The 14,133-nt window shown below is 39.7% G+C and overlaps 1 protein-coding gene across 4 annotated transcripts in view; it reads left to right on the top strand.

Annotated features, from left to right (window-relative positions):
• The window catches only part of LOC118412901 (disintegrin and metalloproteinase domain-containing protein 12-like), a 48,328-nt gene that overhangs the window by 25,031 nt on the left and 9,164 nt on the right, over positions 1 to 14,133 (top strand). For all 4 annotated transcript variants that reach the window (XM_035815959.1, XM_035815958.1, XM_035815960.1 and 1 more), the window contains exons 3-16: positions 7,313 to 7,389; positions 7,536 to 7,614; positions 7,946 to 8,022; positions 8,425 to 8,537; positions 9,595 to 9,665; positions 10,034 to 10,108; positions 10,512 to 10,583; positions 11,011 to 11,183; positions 11,665 to 11,749; positions 12,109 to 12,257; positions 12,736 to 12,913; positions 13,188 to 13,358; positions 13,637 to 13,687; positions 13,958 to 14,021. In XM_035815959.1, coding sequence (XP_035671852.1) covers positions 7,313 to 7,389; positions 7,536 to 7,614; positions 7,946 to 8,022; positions 8,425 to 8,537; positions 9,595 to 9,665; positions 10,034 to 10,108; positions 10,512 to 10,583; positions 11,011 to 11,183; positions 11,665 to 11,749; positions 12,109 to 12,257; positions 12,736 to 12,913; positions 13,188 to 13,358; positions 13,637 to 13,687; positions 13,958 to 14,021 — 1,435 coding nt within the window. The remainder of the gene's footprint in view (positions 1 to 7,312; positions 7,390 to 7,535; positions 7,615 to 7,945; positions 8,023 to 8,424; positions 8,538 to 9,594; positions 9,666 to 10,033; positions 10,109 to 10,511; positions 10,584 to 11,010; positions 11,184 to 11,664; positions 11,750 to 12,108; positions 12,258 to 12,735; positions 12,914 to 13,187; positions 13,359 to 13,636; positions 13,688 to 13,957; positions 14,022 to 14,133) is intronic.

The raw sequence follows: 14,133 nt of genomic DNA, 5'->3' as shown, positions 1-14,133 counted from the left end.
GTGTCTTTTATCACCAGTCCTTTATACAAGCACTTTGTAACCTTAATGAGAATGTTTTAACCATTTTGCCACCCTGCAAAGATTTCTAGTGAGGACTGACACTACACACATAGCATCCCCACTTTTGAAATCAAATTTAGGTTGTGAACATTATATGCATTTATTCAATGTGTGATTTTGATGCGATTAAATTTACCGTTTTCATCTCACCTTCTGTAGGAGTTTGCATCTGACCTACATCTGTCCTTATAGATCAAGACTTTCACTCCATACCCTAGCACTACAGGCTACATTACTTCGGAATCCGACTTCAGTTGTATGGTCCTGCTGCCACGTTTGGTACGCATTTCTTACTGTCTTTCTATAAATATCAGATACCCGGCCAACTCTGACAGTGGGACAACTCTCAACAGCTATCCCGACCAAGCTTATCCTTCGGCGTAGTTGGCTAGCGCATATCGCGACCGGTATTTCTGGCAACGAGGCGAGACTTTCATCACTTCGTAAAAGCCCTTTGTCAGAGACATAGAAACATATGATTATGTCCTATGCATGAAAACTGGTGTGTAGCTGTTGCGCCACGCAGCGTTTTACATCAGTCCTGTCCTGACAGGAATGAACATCTTGAGAATCTGTTGCGCCATGTTTTCAGTAATAAAACAATAAATGTTTCAGCAGACAATACCACCTAAATGTACCCTCTCAATGCACACTATTGCTGAGTCCTTACAGAATGCTCAGTGTATTTTCGTCATTAATTGGGCAAACTGAATGATTGTGATTGGGTACTTTTGTTCATAATAATTCATTAGCTTTCAATTAAATTTTCTGCCATCAAGGATTTAGGTATCATCTGACATCGTTATATTTGTTGCTCGTACCACATGCATCTACTTTGAAAAAGGTTGTAGAATGATGAGCTGAAGCAATCATTGATTTTGGTTGCCCTTCTGACTTAATCTTCTCCCTGCTTCCTTAACCTGCGGCCAATATTTGTGGTGCCCAAAGGCCACTTATCAGCAAGAAGGTTGAAGCCTTGACATTATAATGGTGCTACGACACAATTATGGACCATCTTTTCTTTCTTTCTTTGTTGGTTATTGGCATGAAATCCAAATAAATGTCTCTGTTAGAGAAGATCATCAAAGCTATGTGTTGTTTCCCTTTTGAATATTATTGATCGTAAATTTGTTGACAATAAAGTCATAAATTTCTTAAAGATGCAGCAACACAGTTGAAGGACAGGTTATCCGATCCTAAGGCTCTTGTAATTAAATATTCACAGTCTGAGTCAATGGAAGCTATTGTTCAATGCTAAACTTCTAACTGTACTGAAACTTTTGCAATTTGAACAGACACCATTTTATTTTATATGGACATACATTTTCCTATTGAAATCTTTTTCTTTAGTGGTTGAAATATTAGACAAAGCCTGACAATTGTCTATTAGTGAAAATTTACTCTTTGTGAAAATTTGCAGCTGCTTAAGGTTTCAAAGAATAACTTATGATACTTAAAGGAACAAAACAAACAAAACAAAACAATAAACCTTTTAGGGGAGGTACTCTAAATCATATACTATTCTATATTAGATGTATAATTACATGACTTTGATGACAATGAAGTATAAAGACATGTGATGAGGCTGCATAGCAACACTGTATGGTTCATAGCAAGGGCATTCGGAGGTCATACAGAGTTCACTGACCGCGTCAGCCAACGAACATTCGCTAAAGGTGTAACTATTAGCATGCTTTTAGTTACATGCTTTTTACTGACTCTACCGGTATAATGTGTTTCTTTCATGGACATGTGCTAAACACGTCTAAGAATACTGAAAAGATAAGTAAGATGGACTGGAAAGATCCCCTCAGCGGATATTTATAGCCATTGTCAGATGCTGTAGTTACACGTACGAGGATACAACAAGGACGCCTATGGCGCAACGGCTCCATTGTTTACCATGGTTACATGTACTAGATAGTAAATCTGTCAAATACAACAACAGATTCAATATAGGCAGTAATTTGTGCATCTTGCAAAGAAGGGTCATCAACCCATCTAAGCACTTAATAGATGTGACTGTCAGAACATGTATGGCCATGAGCTATCCCCCCTGCTGTGGAATTATTGATATCGGTTAACCGGTATGACTGGTCTTTAACCGGCTTCTGTCATAAGCATGCGCAGGTGATAGTAGGTTGCACGTAACCTTAAATATTAACAAAACAAAAGCATTTTTCATGACAAAATTCTCTTTTGATTTAAATGTACACATTGAGTGATCAAAACTTCCAAGAATGATTTTAAAAATTGCTCTTTTGGACAAATTCTCTTTGTTCATTCCTTTCTAGTTCAGAGCTGAGATGTGATAGATCCTAAAGCAGAATTTTAACTTGATTGGTCTCGAGTTGGTCCCCTGCCGTAATCTTGTTGGGAAATGTGTGTCACATACAATACATACAGGTGCTGTGTTGTAAGTTAACACCCAAACAACTTCCTCTGAGATAAAAGGAGCCAAAAGTCAAGGGATCACTTTACATGTCAAATTTTGGGATGTGGTGACTGGCAATACTGGGACAGCGTCACCTGCTGTTTAAAGCCCTGGTCACATGCATCGCATTATTTACCTGCAATGGTGATGTCATGCACAGTAATAGTGCCGCACGTTGTATGTTTGGGAAGAATCAGGCGCAATAGTTTGAGCATATAAAGTCGTGGTCACAAATGCCGTAGATCATTGTACAGTGGGGTTAGGTGAGCGTACCTAAGTCACTTGCAGGTAAATTGTAGCAAGAATCACAAAAGTGTTGAGGCGGCTATTCAGAAGAGACACGAGTGAAAATCATATGGCACTGTAGAATTTTGAACATTGCATAAACTTGGGGATGGCTGATTGTACCTATGATTTACCTGCAGTTGCTGTATGTGCTATTATTAATGGGTATGCTATTGCAGATACATTGTATGATGTATGTCCCTGACTGGGACTTAAAGAGGAATTTGATGATCATACGACTGCAATCCCAAGTGCGAAGGGTGTCCAGTGTAATACTAGTACTTCCTGGTGGTATGTGTAAAGCCGACCCTAAAGTGTCTCTACATATACTGTAGCTAACCAACATATCCTTAATTTTGTCCTATGAAAGGCTATTTTCTTGTCTATGGAGTGCCTGAATTCTGCAAATAACTGACACATAACATGTACATGTACATGTACTACCCGGGTAGTACAATGTCAAGTTGTATTAACTTTCATCCACATTTCATAAAACAAACCTTGTCAGTAGCTATACAAAAGTCTTTTGATACAGACAAGATGTGGTTCTCCAACATTGTCAGCCCATCATGACTCGGACAGTTTTACGACCAGGTCCTCGTGTTATGCAAGAAACATTTGACATTCTCATGTTAGCTATGGATTCATCATAACTTTGTTCCATTGTGCTTCCGGCCATGGTCTTTGAAAATTGACGTCTTTGTTTCATGGCTGTTTAATGCCCGTCTTGGATTTCTCACAGAGACAAAATCTATACTTCTATTGTTGGAGTTCAAATAAATCTGCATCTAGCAAGGTAAATGACAGAAATTGGAATCCAGTGTTAGGACCTGCTTCTCTACATTGTGAGGCCAGTCTGTCTTAAGTCCTATTTCTCTAAGTTTTTGAAAGTACATATGGTAGAATTTGGACATATAGATTTAATACAAGCAGCCACCATAACTTAAATCTGACTTGACTATGTCATGTAGTCATTTCATTCGTAATCTTCCATCACAGCATTACAAATAGAAGTGGGTGGTCTAGTCCTACCTGGAAGTGTTCTTCCTAATGAATACAAAAGTCACAAAATGGAAGCATTTGCCCTTTTGTAGACGGAAGTTGAGGTGACATGACCTCAATGTCAAGGGAAGACTAATCCCACATCCAGAGTTAGAACATGGTCACATTTCCTGTAATTGTCTTACGTGTAGTTTCTCTTTAATTTGTGTCATTCCTTTTCATTTCTCAACTTACACAGTTTTGGAATACAAGTGTTGATTTCTGTATTTGTTTCTTCATCAAAATGTCTTCCAAGGCCAAAAGGGAACACTCCCTGGTGACTTCAATGTTAATGGTGCAAAGTTTTGCATTTATCGAAGTCGACAAATAAATGGTTGGAGCTAAAGATAAAAGAATCAGCAGGAATTAGTTAAAAAATAAAATGTACTTTGTATCAACTGTCAGCATTAGGCGTGACATTTTGGAGCAGTAACATGAGAGATAAATGTTGATTTGTGGCTCTAATTCAGGATCCTGAAGTGACTGCAGCTTCCTCTTTTGCCTCCCCTTCCAGTATAATGATAACACCGCTCGTAAGGAAGGGGAAGTCGTGCAGCACATCTCCTTATAAGGTCATGATCAGTTGCTACGCCAACAGGAAAGTGATGGCATCTTATTTATCAGGACTTATAGGTACTGGTACTAGTATTCTCTGCACGCTTCGCTATGGACAAGCAGAAACTGAGAAGACAAAAATGTTGGAACAGACAGTCCCATGACAAAGTTTTCCTTTTCACAAACAGATGTAGAGGAGGGCAGAAGCATGTGACAAGATTTTATAACAGTAAGATGTGACTGCACAGCCTTTACAATGCTACCTTGTCAGGTGTTCAGAGGTCAAAAGGGAACATTCTCTTCCCTTGAACCATACACCCACTGGTTTTGCTGCATAGAAGACAGCCATAGACAAAAAACTTGCTGGTATGGCATTGTGTCTGCCTAACTATGGCAACATCATGTTTTGCCGAACCCTTAGGTCAGTTGCCATGTTGGTTGTTCTGCCAGGTAGAAAATTGTTTTTGATTGGCACGTCTTCCACCAACTGCTCGCAAAGAAGAAAGGCTCCGCTTACACTGCGTGATCGGCGTGTCAGTATGAGGCAAAAAATTAGTGGCGCATTGGCACGCAACGTAATATTTTTATGGACATAATACAGCATATGTTCGTTGAAGACAAATTGGATCACGCTATGACCTGCGTAAGGATGCCATTGATCACTACCGACCATCGGATAAAAATCCTTTTTTTTTACCTGGAGTGAGTGTTAAGTTGTTTGATGTAGATGTATGCAAAGCAGACCAACAATACAACATAAAATAAAGGTGAAATTTTCTGGTAACACTTCAGAACATATACCCTGATATGCAGGAATGTACCCCAATAGCCGGTTCAACAGCATCAAACCAATTATTTGGCTGTAAAAAACACATAAAAGCAGTCCTTTTTGTAGAAAAGAAATTTATGTGTTGTAAATTATAGGTTAAAAAACTGGCTACACAATGTATCTCACTCTTAAACACAAAGCACCTTTTTCATTCATCCATCATATACCCTGTCTCCCCTATTTCTTGTTGATATTCTTCTTGCTATGGAATGACCAGCAATTTCAGTTATGACTTTTTGTTTGCTTTGAAAAACAGATTTTTGAGGTTGAAGTAAAAATGAATTAAGTTGTGGAAAGACCTGAAAAGTACAGGTACTGACACTGCTCTCCTATATTATTCCCATGACTCGTCAAGAAAACACGCAACAGCCTTGCCACCGTCGTGTTTGGTTGCTGACTGAGTAATCAGAACGGTTATTCTGGAATTTGCACGAATGACCAGACAGACACAACACTGGACCGTCCTTGCCCCGGAGCTGCCACGCTTTCTAACAAAACTCATTATGTTATCATCAATGGCAAGGAATGCTGCGGAAAATCATTGATTGACAGGAATGCCGTATGAGACCTTCCATCGAACAAAATACAGATTAAACCCTTTGTTGCTCAAGACCACCTGTTCAAGCCTTTGGTAGGTCAGGCAAGACTTTCCCTTGTAGTGCAGTAAGCCACCGGGGATTTTGTCGCATCAATAGAGGAAGAAAATGCTTACTTACAGGGTGTTAGGGAAACTGAGAGAATCATGACAAAGAACTTCTGCTGTTGTTGAAAAGCCCATAATTGACTTTGATGAAAACAGCAGATTGGCACTCTCATCTTGGCCTTATTGTGTGGGGGTCTCTCCCCTGTGGGTAAAGTTGTCCAACCAGTCCTAATGCGCAAAAAACACTTTGTCCTTGCAAGGTGAACAGGGGTGTGAGCATCACAATGGAAAATTGACCAAAGCTCACTTACGACATGATAAAAAGGGGCAGTGACATGGGCATAATTGGCTTTTCCTTTTCATCTGCTGCCATTTCAACTAAGTCAGAGGAAAATTACTAGTATAAGCCTGCCACGGTATGATACATTGTATACTTTTAGATGAAAGCTGTAGACTCGTTTTATCTTTTCTCTGTCTATCTGTGAATCTACAAGTTAGAAAATTTCCAAACCTGGGTAAGGGCAACAGTTACTGTAAATCAAGTGTTTGGATGTGCTTGTCAGTCTGAATGGTAACCATGCAACAAACACCACGCACACGACATTTCTCACACACAGAACCGTGCACTTCAGGCTCATCTTTAATTGATGAAACTGTTTCCGCATAAGTTCTTAAAATCCCTCCCTTCTCCTCTGAAGGTCAAGTGATCACGTCACAAACCCAGTGAATGACAGTCCCCCTGGGTATTGCTGTATCCTCATCCCCCCTTCTTGTCACGCATTACTCAAGAGAGAGAGTTGACGATATCTGTAGCTCACTTCAAAATGAATCATGCTCTCCCCTACACAATAGGCAAGGCTGCTCGTAAGGCCAGTGTATAATCACCTAGATTGGAGTAAGCAATGTTTTTATTAGTTTAGCTTATATACTAGGCAAGATGCACAATACAGAGCTTTAAGACTTCCATTCACATGCAGATAGTTTGTATTTGGGATGCTTTGGAATTATTATTCTATTCAGTGGTCAATTGTGATGAAGATTTTTAGGTCAGAGGCCATTTTGGGTTGGTATTAGTGATGAAGCATGTATATGTACTCAGCTTTCAGCTGTTAATGCTAATGTACACAAACTCTTACACTGCCTGACCCATTAAGAACTCCTACAGTACAGCCTTTGTTATAAAGAGAATCCTTTCAAAATGAACTTTTTTTTTTAAACAGTAGTAGCAGTCACACTTTCATGAATTGATGCATATCAAGGCTCAAGATACAAACAATCATGCAACGTGAAAAAAGTGCACACTGTTTTCAAAATTTGTGAAAATATATCATTCATGTCAGTTATTGATCTGTAAATGGTAGAAATGGAATTTATTGATGTAGTCATTTTCAATTGTAACTGTCAAACTACATTTTGTTACAGATAAAGTATTTAATTTGACTTAAGATGTTTTCTTTCCCTTCAGCGTGGTCATGTGTTACAAGGTGTCTTCAAGGTCAAAGGGTTCAACATGGCGCTAACGTTAGATGTCAGATTAAACAGGTGAGAAAAGGATTCGGTATCACATTAGCCAAAATCATTATTAATATATGATATTTTTGGTGCTATCATTACATAACAGGTTTTCCATGACTCCATGACAATGCAACATGTATAAATACGCTAACGTGATGAAAAACCTGTTCCAGGAACCTGTTTGGGAAGCAGTACTTTGAGAAATATTACCTGCCTGATGGCACACCTGTGGTAGAACGGCCCAGTCGACAGGTAAGGACCGTACAGGAGAGTTGCAGGACTTTTTACAGAAGTCACAGGACTTCTTACATGTTTTAGATTATATAAAAGCGATGTTGATGAGTGACAACATCTAATTTTGGCTTGTTTTGTGATAGGATGATTTTACAACACATTTTCATTACTGTTTAAAGGGTTCACAGTAATCATATGATGACTAAAACCGATCTCATAGTCATAACAAAAAGTGAGGACAGAAACTATGGAAGTGAAACATTTCTTATGTAAGAAGTTTCAAAGGACAAAGAAGAGGAATCAGATATGTATTTAGTGTTTTCAATGTTTTCATTTCCCCCTCCTGCAGAACCACTGCCATTACCACGGTACAGTGCGCGGGGAGGAAGGGTCGACGGTGGCGCTCAGCACGTGTAACGGGCTCAGGTGAGGTTGCCATGGTGCTGAATGACCATCCAATGGGACAGTGGCAATAAAACTTTCAAGTAGAAGCAAAAAAAACTTTAAACTTAAGTCCTGTTTAGTTTGGGTTTATCTCCTCTTTATGGTAGTTAGAAGCATCTACATGTAGCTTTGAGAGATTTGGAGCAGGAACATTACATTTTTAACTCAAACCTGGCCCACTGTTGCCATTAAGTCACAAGTTAAGACTTGCCTTCCAGCCCTAATACATGTACATCCTGCATGACGACCTCTTTACCAGTCCCCACTGCATAACATTGTTCAGCAACAGCATCTCTCATCATAGCAGTTGTGGCACCTAATACTATACTGACTATGCTGTTTTTTTACACCATGATCATGAACTGTTCTTACTACATGTTCCAGTGGGGTGGTCCACCTGGCTAACCAGACGTTCTACATCGAACCCCTGCAGAACTCAACAGAACAACATATCATGTACAGAACCACAGATATCAACATGCCCAGGAGATTCTGTGGTGAGTTCTAAGTTTCTATCGAAGTACTAAGTATATACAGTAAGTACAGTTGTACATAATGTATGCCAACTGCTCTAAGTATGCCATCTGGTGATTTAGGCCATAACTGCAGAAAAGAAAAGACATTGTAATCTTGGCTCAGAAAAAAACAAATGAATGGAGTTCTTCTTGGAGTTCTTCTTGGCTGACTGTTTTTTGTTCTTTGACACTTTTGGAACCTTTCAAATGGAATACATGCCAAACATAGAAACCCTCACACAATATATTAAATTTTTTTTATCAGTCTGATTTTGATTGAGCAAATTGTGCATAAGAATTCTCCTAATATCAAGTTTCAGGCTTATATTTGTATGACTGTACATGGTCAATAGAATTCTATTTTACAACATACAGTACAGAAACATTCAGCTAACTGGTCTCACTCAGAAGCTACCCTCATTTAGCTAATGTGCTTTCTAATTGGTTATTGCACCATCAATCACACAAAGTAGTGACAAGGCCGCATGTTTTAGATGGAGAAGATAAGGGAATGTCCTCCAGCAAAAATTCCACTGGTCAACCCTCCTAAATATCTACATAGATGCACAACACAAGGACATAGCACTAGCTGTCACAATGTTATAGATAATGTAGGATTCAACAGATAGTTGAGTTCATTTTCAGGATGATTTTTTTCTCCACTTTGAGTCAGGACAAGGTTATGTTTTCATTCTGTTGAAGTTGTTTGAGAAGTAAGACACAGCAGAGGGAAACATATATCTTATGCCAATGGATTAATAGGTCTGAATGTTGAATTATTAATAACAATATTGTGACATGTATGACAGGACATATTCCAAGAATGTTGTTTGTGCCATAAAGTATCTTCTTTTTTTATGCATTGGTGTGATAAGAGTCAACATTGGCATGTTTTATAGTGTTTTGTTGAGTTTTATCCAGAGGGGTGGGCTACATGTAATTGAGAGAATAACTACTGTAACGTTATAAAAAGAGCTGTGACTCAAACTGAATATATGACTGTACAAATGCGTAAATGTGCTGATGTTTTTGCCCTCAGGACAGGACAGTGTGCCCGAACCAGTAGAAATTGACTTTGCTACAGAGAAAAAAAGAGTAGAGAACGTAAGGGTAAGTAAAAGAGGAAGGACACAAATTGTCACTAATTTCAACTTTACATCTTTATTTGCACTTCTTTATTTTTCAACTTTCTGTTCCCTTATTGTAATTCGTGGCATGTATACATAGTTCTTTATCTTCATTCACAAAGCCAAATTAATTTTCTTACTTTTCTTTATTAATCATATATGTATTTATGTCTTATCATTATTCCTTCATAAGTTCACACCATTTTGACAATCATCTAGAGTTCTAGCAACAATGTTTTATTTGCATGCTTTCCATGGTTCTTAATTTGATTTAAAATTGCCATGTTTGCGAAGTTGTTGTTGAAACCAGTTCTGGAGTTTGACAGGTGTTTGTTTGTGTTGTTGTTCCAGATGCGGAGGCAGGCGATGGAGTCCAGGGCAGAGACCAAGTATGTGGAGCTCATCATGGTTGCAGACAACATGGAGGTTCGTTGTGTGTCATCTACAAACTTGCAAGTGAAAATGTAGCTTAGTAATGAATCCAAATCACGTAAAAGGTAAATTATGACCTAATGCAACACACTGGGTCTGTGTGTAGACTTGGTTAATTCAGCTTCTGTGGGAACGGTTAGGGTGTCAGATACCACTTTTATTTTCTGCAAAGTGTTGAGGGTACTTAGATGTGCTCAATCTTAAACTCCTCTTAAGGCATTGGAGAAATGCTTTACAACGTCCCTCTCTAGGAACTAGAAATGGTTTACAAAGCCCCTCTCCAGGAACTGTAACTCCACTAGATGGCAGGACTCACACCCCTTATATTAATCAAGCTCTGTGGTCCAGAATGTAAGTGCTGCAGATCTATTCCTGACTATGATGTATCCCCCTTCAGTACCAGAAGTATGAGAGTAACAGGCAGGCAGTGCTGGACAGACTACAGGAAGCTGCTAACATCGCTGACTCGGTAAGGATCGTTCCAATATCTCTATTTTTCTTTGAACATATAGGGTATCTTAATATGTTGTATAATTCTCAGCGAACAAAAATAAAACAATATTCTGAGAGCACAAAACTCTGGTAAACTTGGCAAAGCCAGCGGTATATTGTAGTGTGAACATTTTTTTAAGGGTTTTCAGGTTTTCGATTAGATTAATATATATCTCGATACAATAGTTTCTTAACAAATTGTGTAAAAAGATTTAGAGAGATTTTGCCCCAAGCTACATATTCTGTGATCAAATTTTACTACATTTAGCCCAGTTGTAATAAGGTGATATCCAAGTGTTTGGTCCATATCATCAGAATCAATAAAAAGCCATATGTTTCCTTTTGTCAAATATCAAAGTCTATTCTAAGATAGACACCGTTGACTTGATTGTTAAATTGTCCAGATCTACAAGACCATCAACATGCGGGTGGCACTGATGGGTATTGAGGTGTGGACCAGTGGGAACCCCATCGACGTCACCGCTGTCGCCTCTGAAACCATGTACAGGTTCCTGGACTGGCGCCGGGACAACCTTCTGCCGGACAACCCTGACAACGACAACGCACAGCTCATCACGTCAGTTACTTTCCTCTGTCTTCCTTAACAGTCATTCTTGCTTAAAAATTTTTTCAAAATGTGACTTGCAATGGCTACACCTATGGCTTGTGTAATAAAGAATATGTGAGTTACATGTGGACAATGTGTCGATAATTTGCCATCCAGAATTTCTCCAGTCATTTGGAAGCAAAACGTTCTACTTTTAATTAGATTTGCTTCAGGCACTACGAGTCAACAATGATGTTTCAGAAGGAGTATCCTTTGAATGTAGCGCCACTTTATGCATTATCTTTTATAATTTTCAACACTTATGTTCAGAATGTATTACAGATAGCAGGATTTGACAGGTTTGAACAAGTTCTCAAAAGAATGATTAAAACTCTTGAATTGATCAATTGAAGTTTGACTCAACAATTTTTGTATATACATTTGTACATAGTATGTTTGTTTGTTTCTCTGACTGGTGTCTAAAACTGGAGTGTTTTCTGTTTGTTGACAGAGGCATCACCTTCCAGGGCAGCACAGTGGGCATGGCCCCCCTCTCCAGCATGTGTTCCTCCGGCAGGTCCGGGGGTGTGGATGAGGTAGGTCATAGGTCACAGACTCAGTATTGATAAGGTAGGTCATAGGGCACAGGGTGGGGTCATATTGGATTAATGAAGTTTTGTTTCATATTAATCATAATGTACACAATACCTTGAAGAAGTAGTCATCTATCATGTAAGAGCTTCAAGGACACTTGGTGCACCTAAGGATGGTTTTTGTATTTTATACCAGATTGTGATTTTACTACACTTACAAAAAATTTGCTTTGTATATATTTGTGTCCCGAGTTAAATTCAGTGGTTGCCCTTCACATATTAACAGAAAAGAAATACTCCAAAATGCATCAGGTGTAGAGTTAGAAATGTGGACATGTCCTAACTTTCCTCTGATCCCACAGGACCATGGGATCCATGCGGCAGCTGTGGCGTCCACGATGGCACATGAGATGGGTCACAACCTGGGCATGAACCACGACACGAGCGACCGCGGCTGCGCTTGTAGCGCCAGCTACCAGGAGGGGGGCTGTGTGATGGAACCTGCAGCAGGGTGGGTGGGCATGCCTCATAAAGGCAGTAAACTGATCTATTTTAATGAAGTCAGCAAGAAACTTCTATGTCTTTTCCAGGGCCTCTAGCTAGTGTTGCCATTGATGGACAAAACTTCTGGGGCTATGATAATACGGACAAAATTTACATTAGATTGCATATTACCAGAACAGGAGCATTGGTTTGCACTGTAAAGCCCATCACACACAGTCAACCAGGGACTACTCACCTTCTTCAGACCATGGTTTGGATTTACTTATGGTCATCTGTGGTTAAGAGTCGGTAGCCCACTGGTCTTAGTCATCCGCACCTGTCCAGCAGATTATAAAAATTGAAAAGTCAAAGTAGTTTCAGGAACCCACCCTCAAACATTCAGGATCACCTTGGTTAGAGAGTGGCACAAAGTCATGGGCCAGTCCTGAATGTGTGATAGGATGTACCTAGTACTTTATCCCCTGATGAGTGTTGCTTATGTGCAGGTCCCAGCCGGCAGCAGTGTTCTCCTCCTGTAGCTCTACAGACCTGCAGAACGCCCTGCTGAAGGGCGTGGGAGCGTGCTTGTACAACCTGCCCGACCCTGACCAGCTGTACGGCGGTCCCGTGTGCGGGAACGGCTACCTGGAGGAGGGAGAGGATTGCGACTGCGGGACCGTGGATGTAGGTTGCACATCTGTCCCCCACAATCTGAAAACTTTTATGGATTGTCTTCAATTATAATTTGTTGTCATTGATGACTGATTTACTGCTCTTGCTGCTGTAATCATTTAAAACATGAGAACAAACATTGCATACAATTGATAAAGCAATAACTATGTACAGCTAGAAATCAAATAATCACTGAAAGTCCCAATTGAGTCACCATTTTGTGGCCAGGCATCAAACTACATGCATGTATATACATGTACTCTAACTGATTGGACCCCCCCTGCAGGAGTGTACTAGCCCATGCTGTGACCCTAGCACCTGTACCCTACATGAGAACGCCACCTGTGCCATTGGGCTGTGCTGCGAGGGCTGTCAGCTGGTGTCAGCAGGAACCCTCTGTAGGGACGACCTTGGAGATTGTGACCTTCCCGAGTACTGCACAGGAACCTCCCCACATGTAAGTGCACTTATTGTCTACATTGTACCATGCATAAGGACCTGATTCTGTTGGTACTATAAATTCATGAATAGTATAATGGCTATTTTACCACCACAAAAGTTTCAAGATTTTCAGTAGTGTCTATCTTTTGTCATGTTTCCAAATGTATAAAAGTCTGTGTATTTGGATTTGTTGTATTTCACTGCTAGAGATCCTGCATAGGACACGTGATAAGGAAAGGCAAAGGACGCAAATGAGAAGTTCAAATGACTGACAATTTTTTTTCACATTTGCAGTGTCCTCCCAACGTGTTCATACAGGATGGGTATGACTGTTTGTATGAGGAGGTGAGTCTTGTATGCTGGTTTCTGACATACTTTATTTAGTTACTAGAAGTGCATTTATGACAAGTCCTTTGCTTTCATCCTGTGTTACATCAGGGAGCATTCATACTAGCTGAACTATCAATATACAGAAGGTTTCAGGTTTTGATTTCTTAAAGGGTATTTCAACACTAGGTTGATACCATTGTTAACATTTTATATTTTCTTTCATAAAAGTCTTCTCAGAATTTCTGTTTGAAATCTAAATGTCATCTTCACCCCCCTCCCCACTAGGGTTACTGTTTCAATGGAGCCTGCCTGACCCACGAGGCACAGTGCAAGGAGACATGGGGGGAAGGTAAGAGTTCTATGTGATACAAACAAGCCTGCATGCTAAACTGAAAGCATCCATAGTGATATATCATGTTCTTTACATATTGAAAGTGTAAGCAGAAATTTAAACTTTTGTG

Source organism: Branchiostoma floridae, chromosome 4, assembly GCF_000003815.2.
Source record: "Branchiostoma floridae strain S238N-H82 chromosome 4, Bfl_VNyyK, whole genome shotgun sequence".
Taxonomy (NCBI): Eukaryota; Metazoa; Chordata; class Leptocardii; order Amphioxiformes; family Branchiostomatidae; genus Branchiostoma; species Branchiostoma floridae.
The sequence above is the reverse complement of the archived record's forward strand: the minus strand, read 5'-3'. Positions and strand labels throughout refer to the sequence as shown.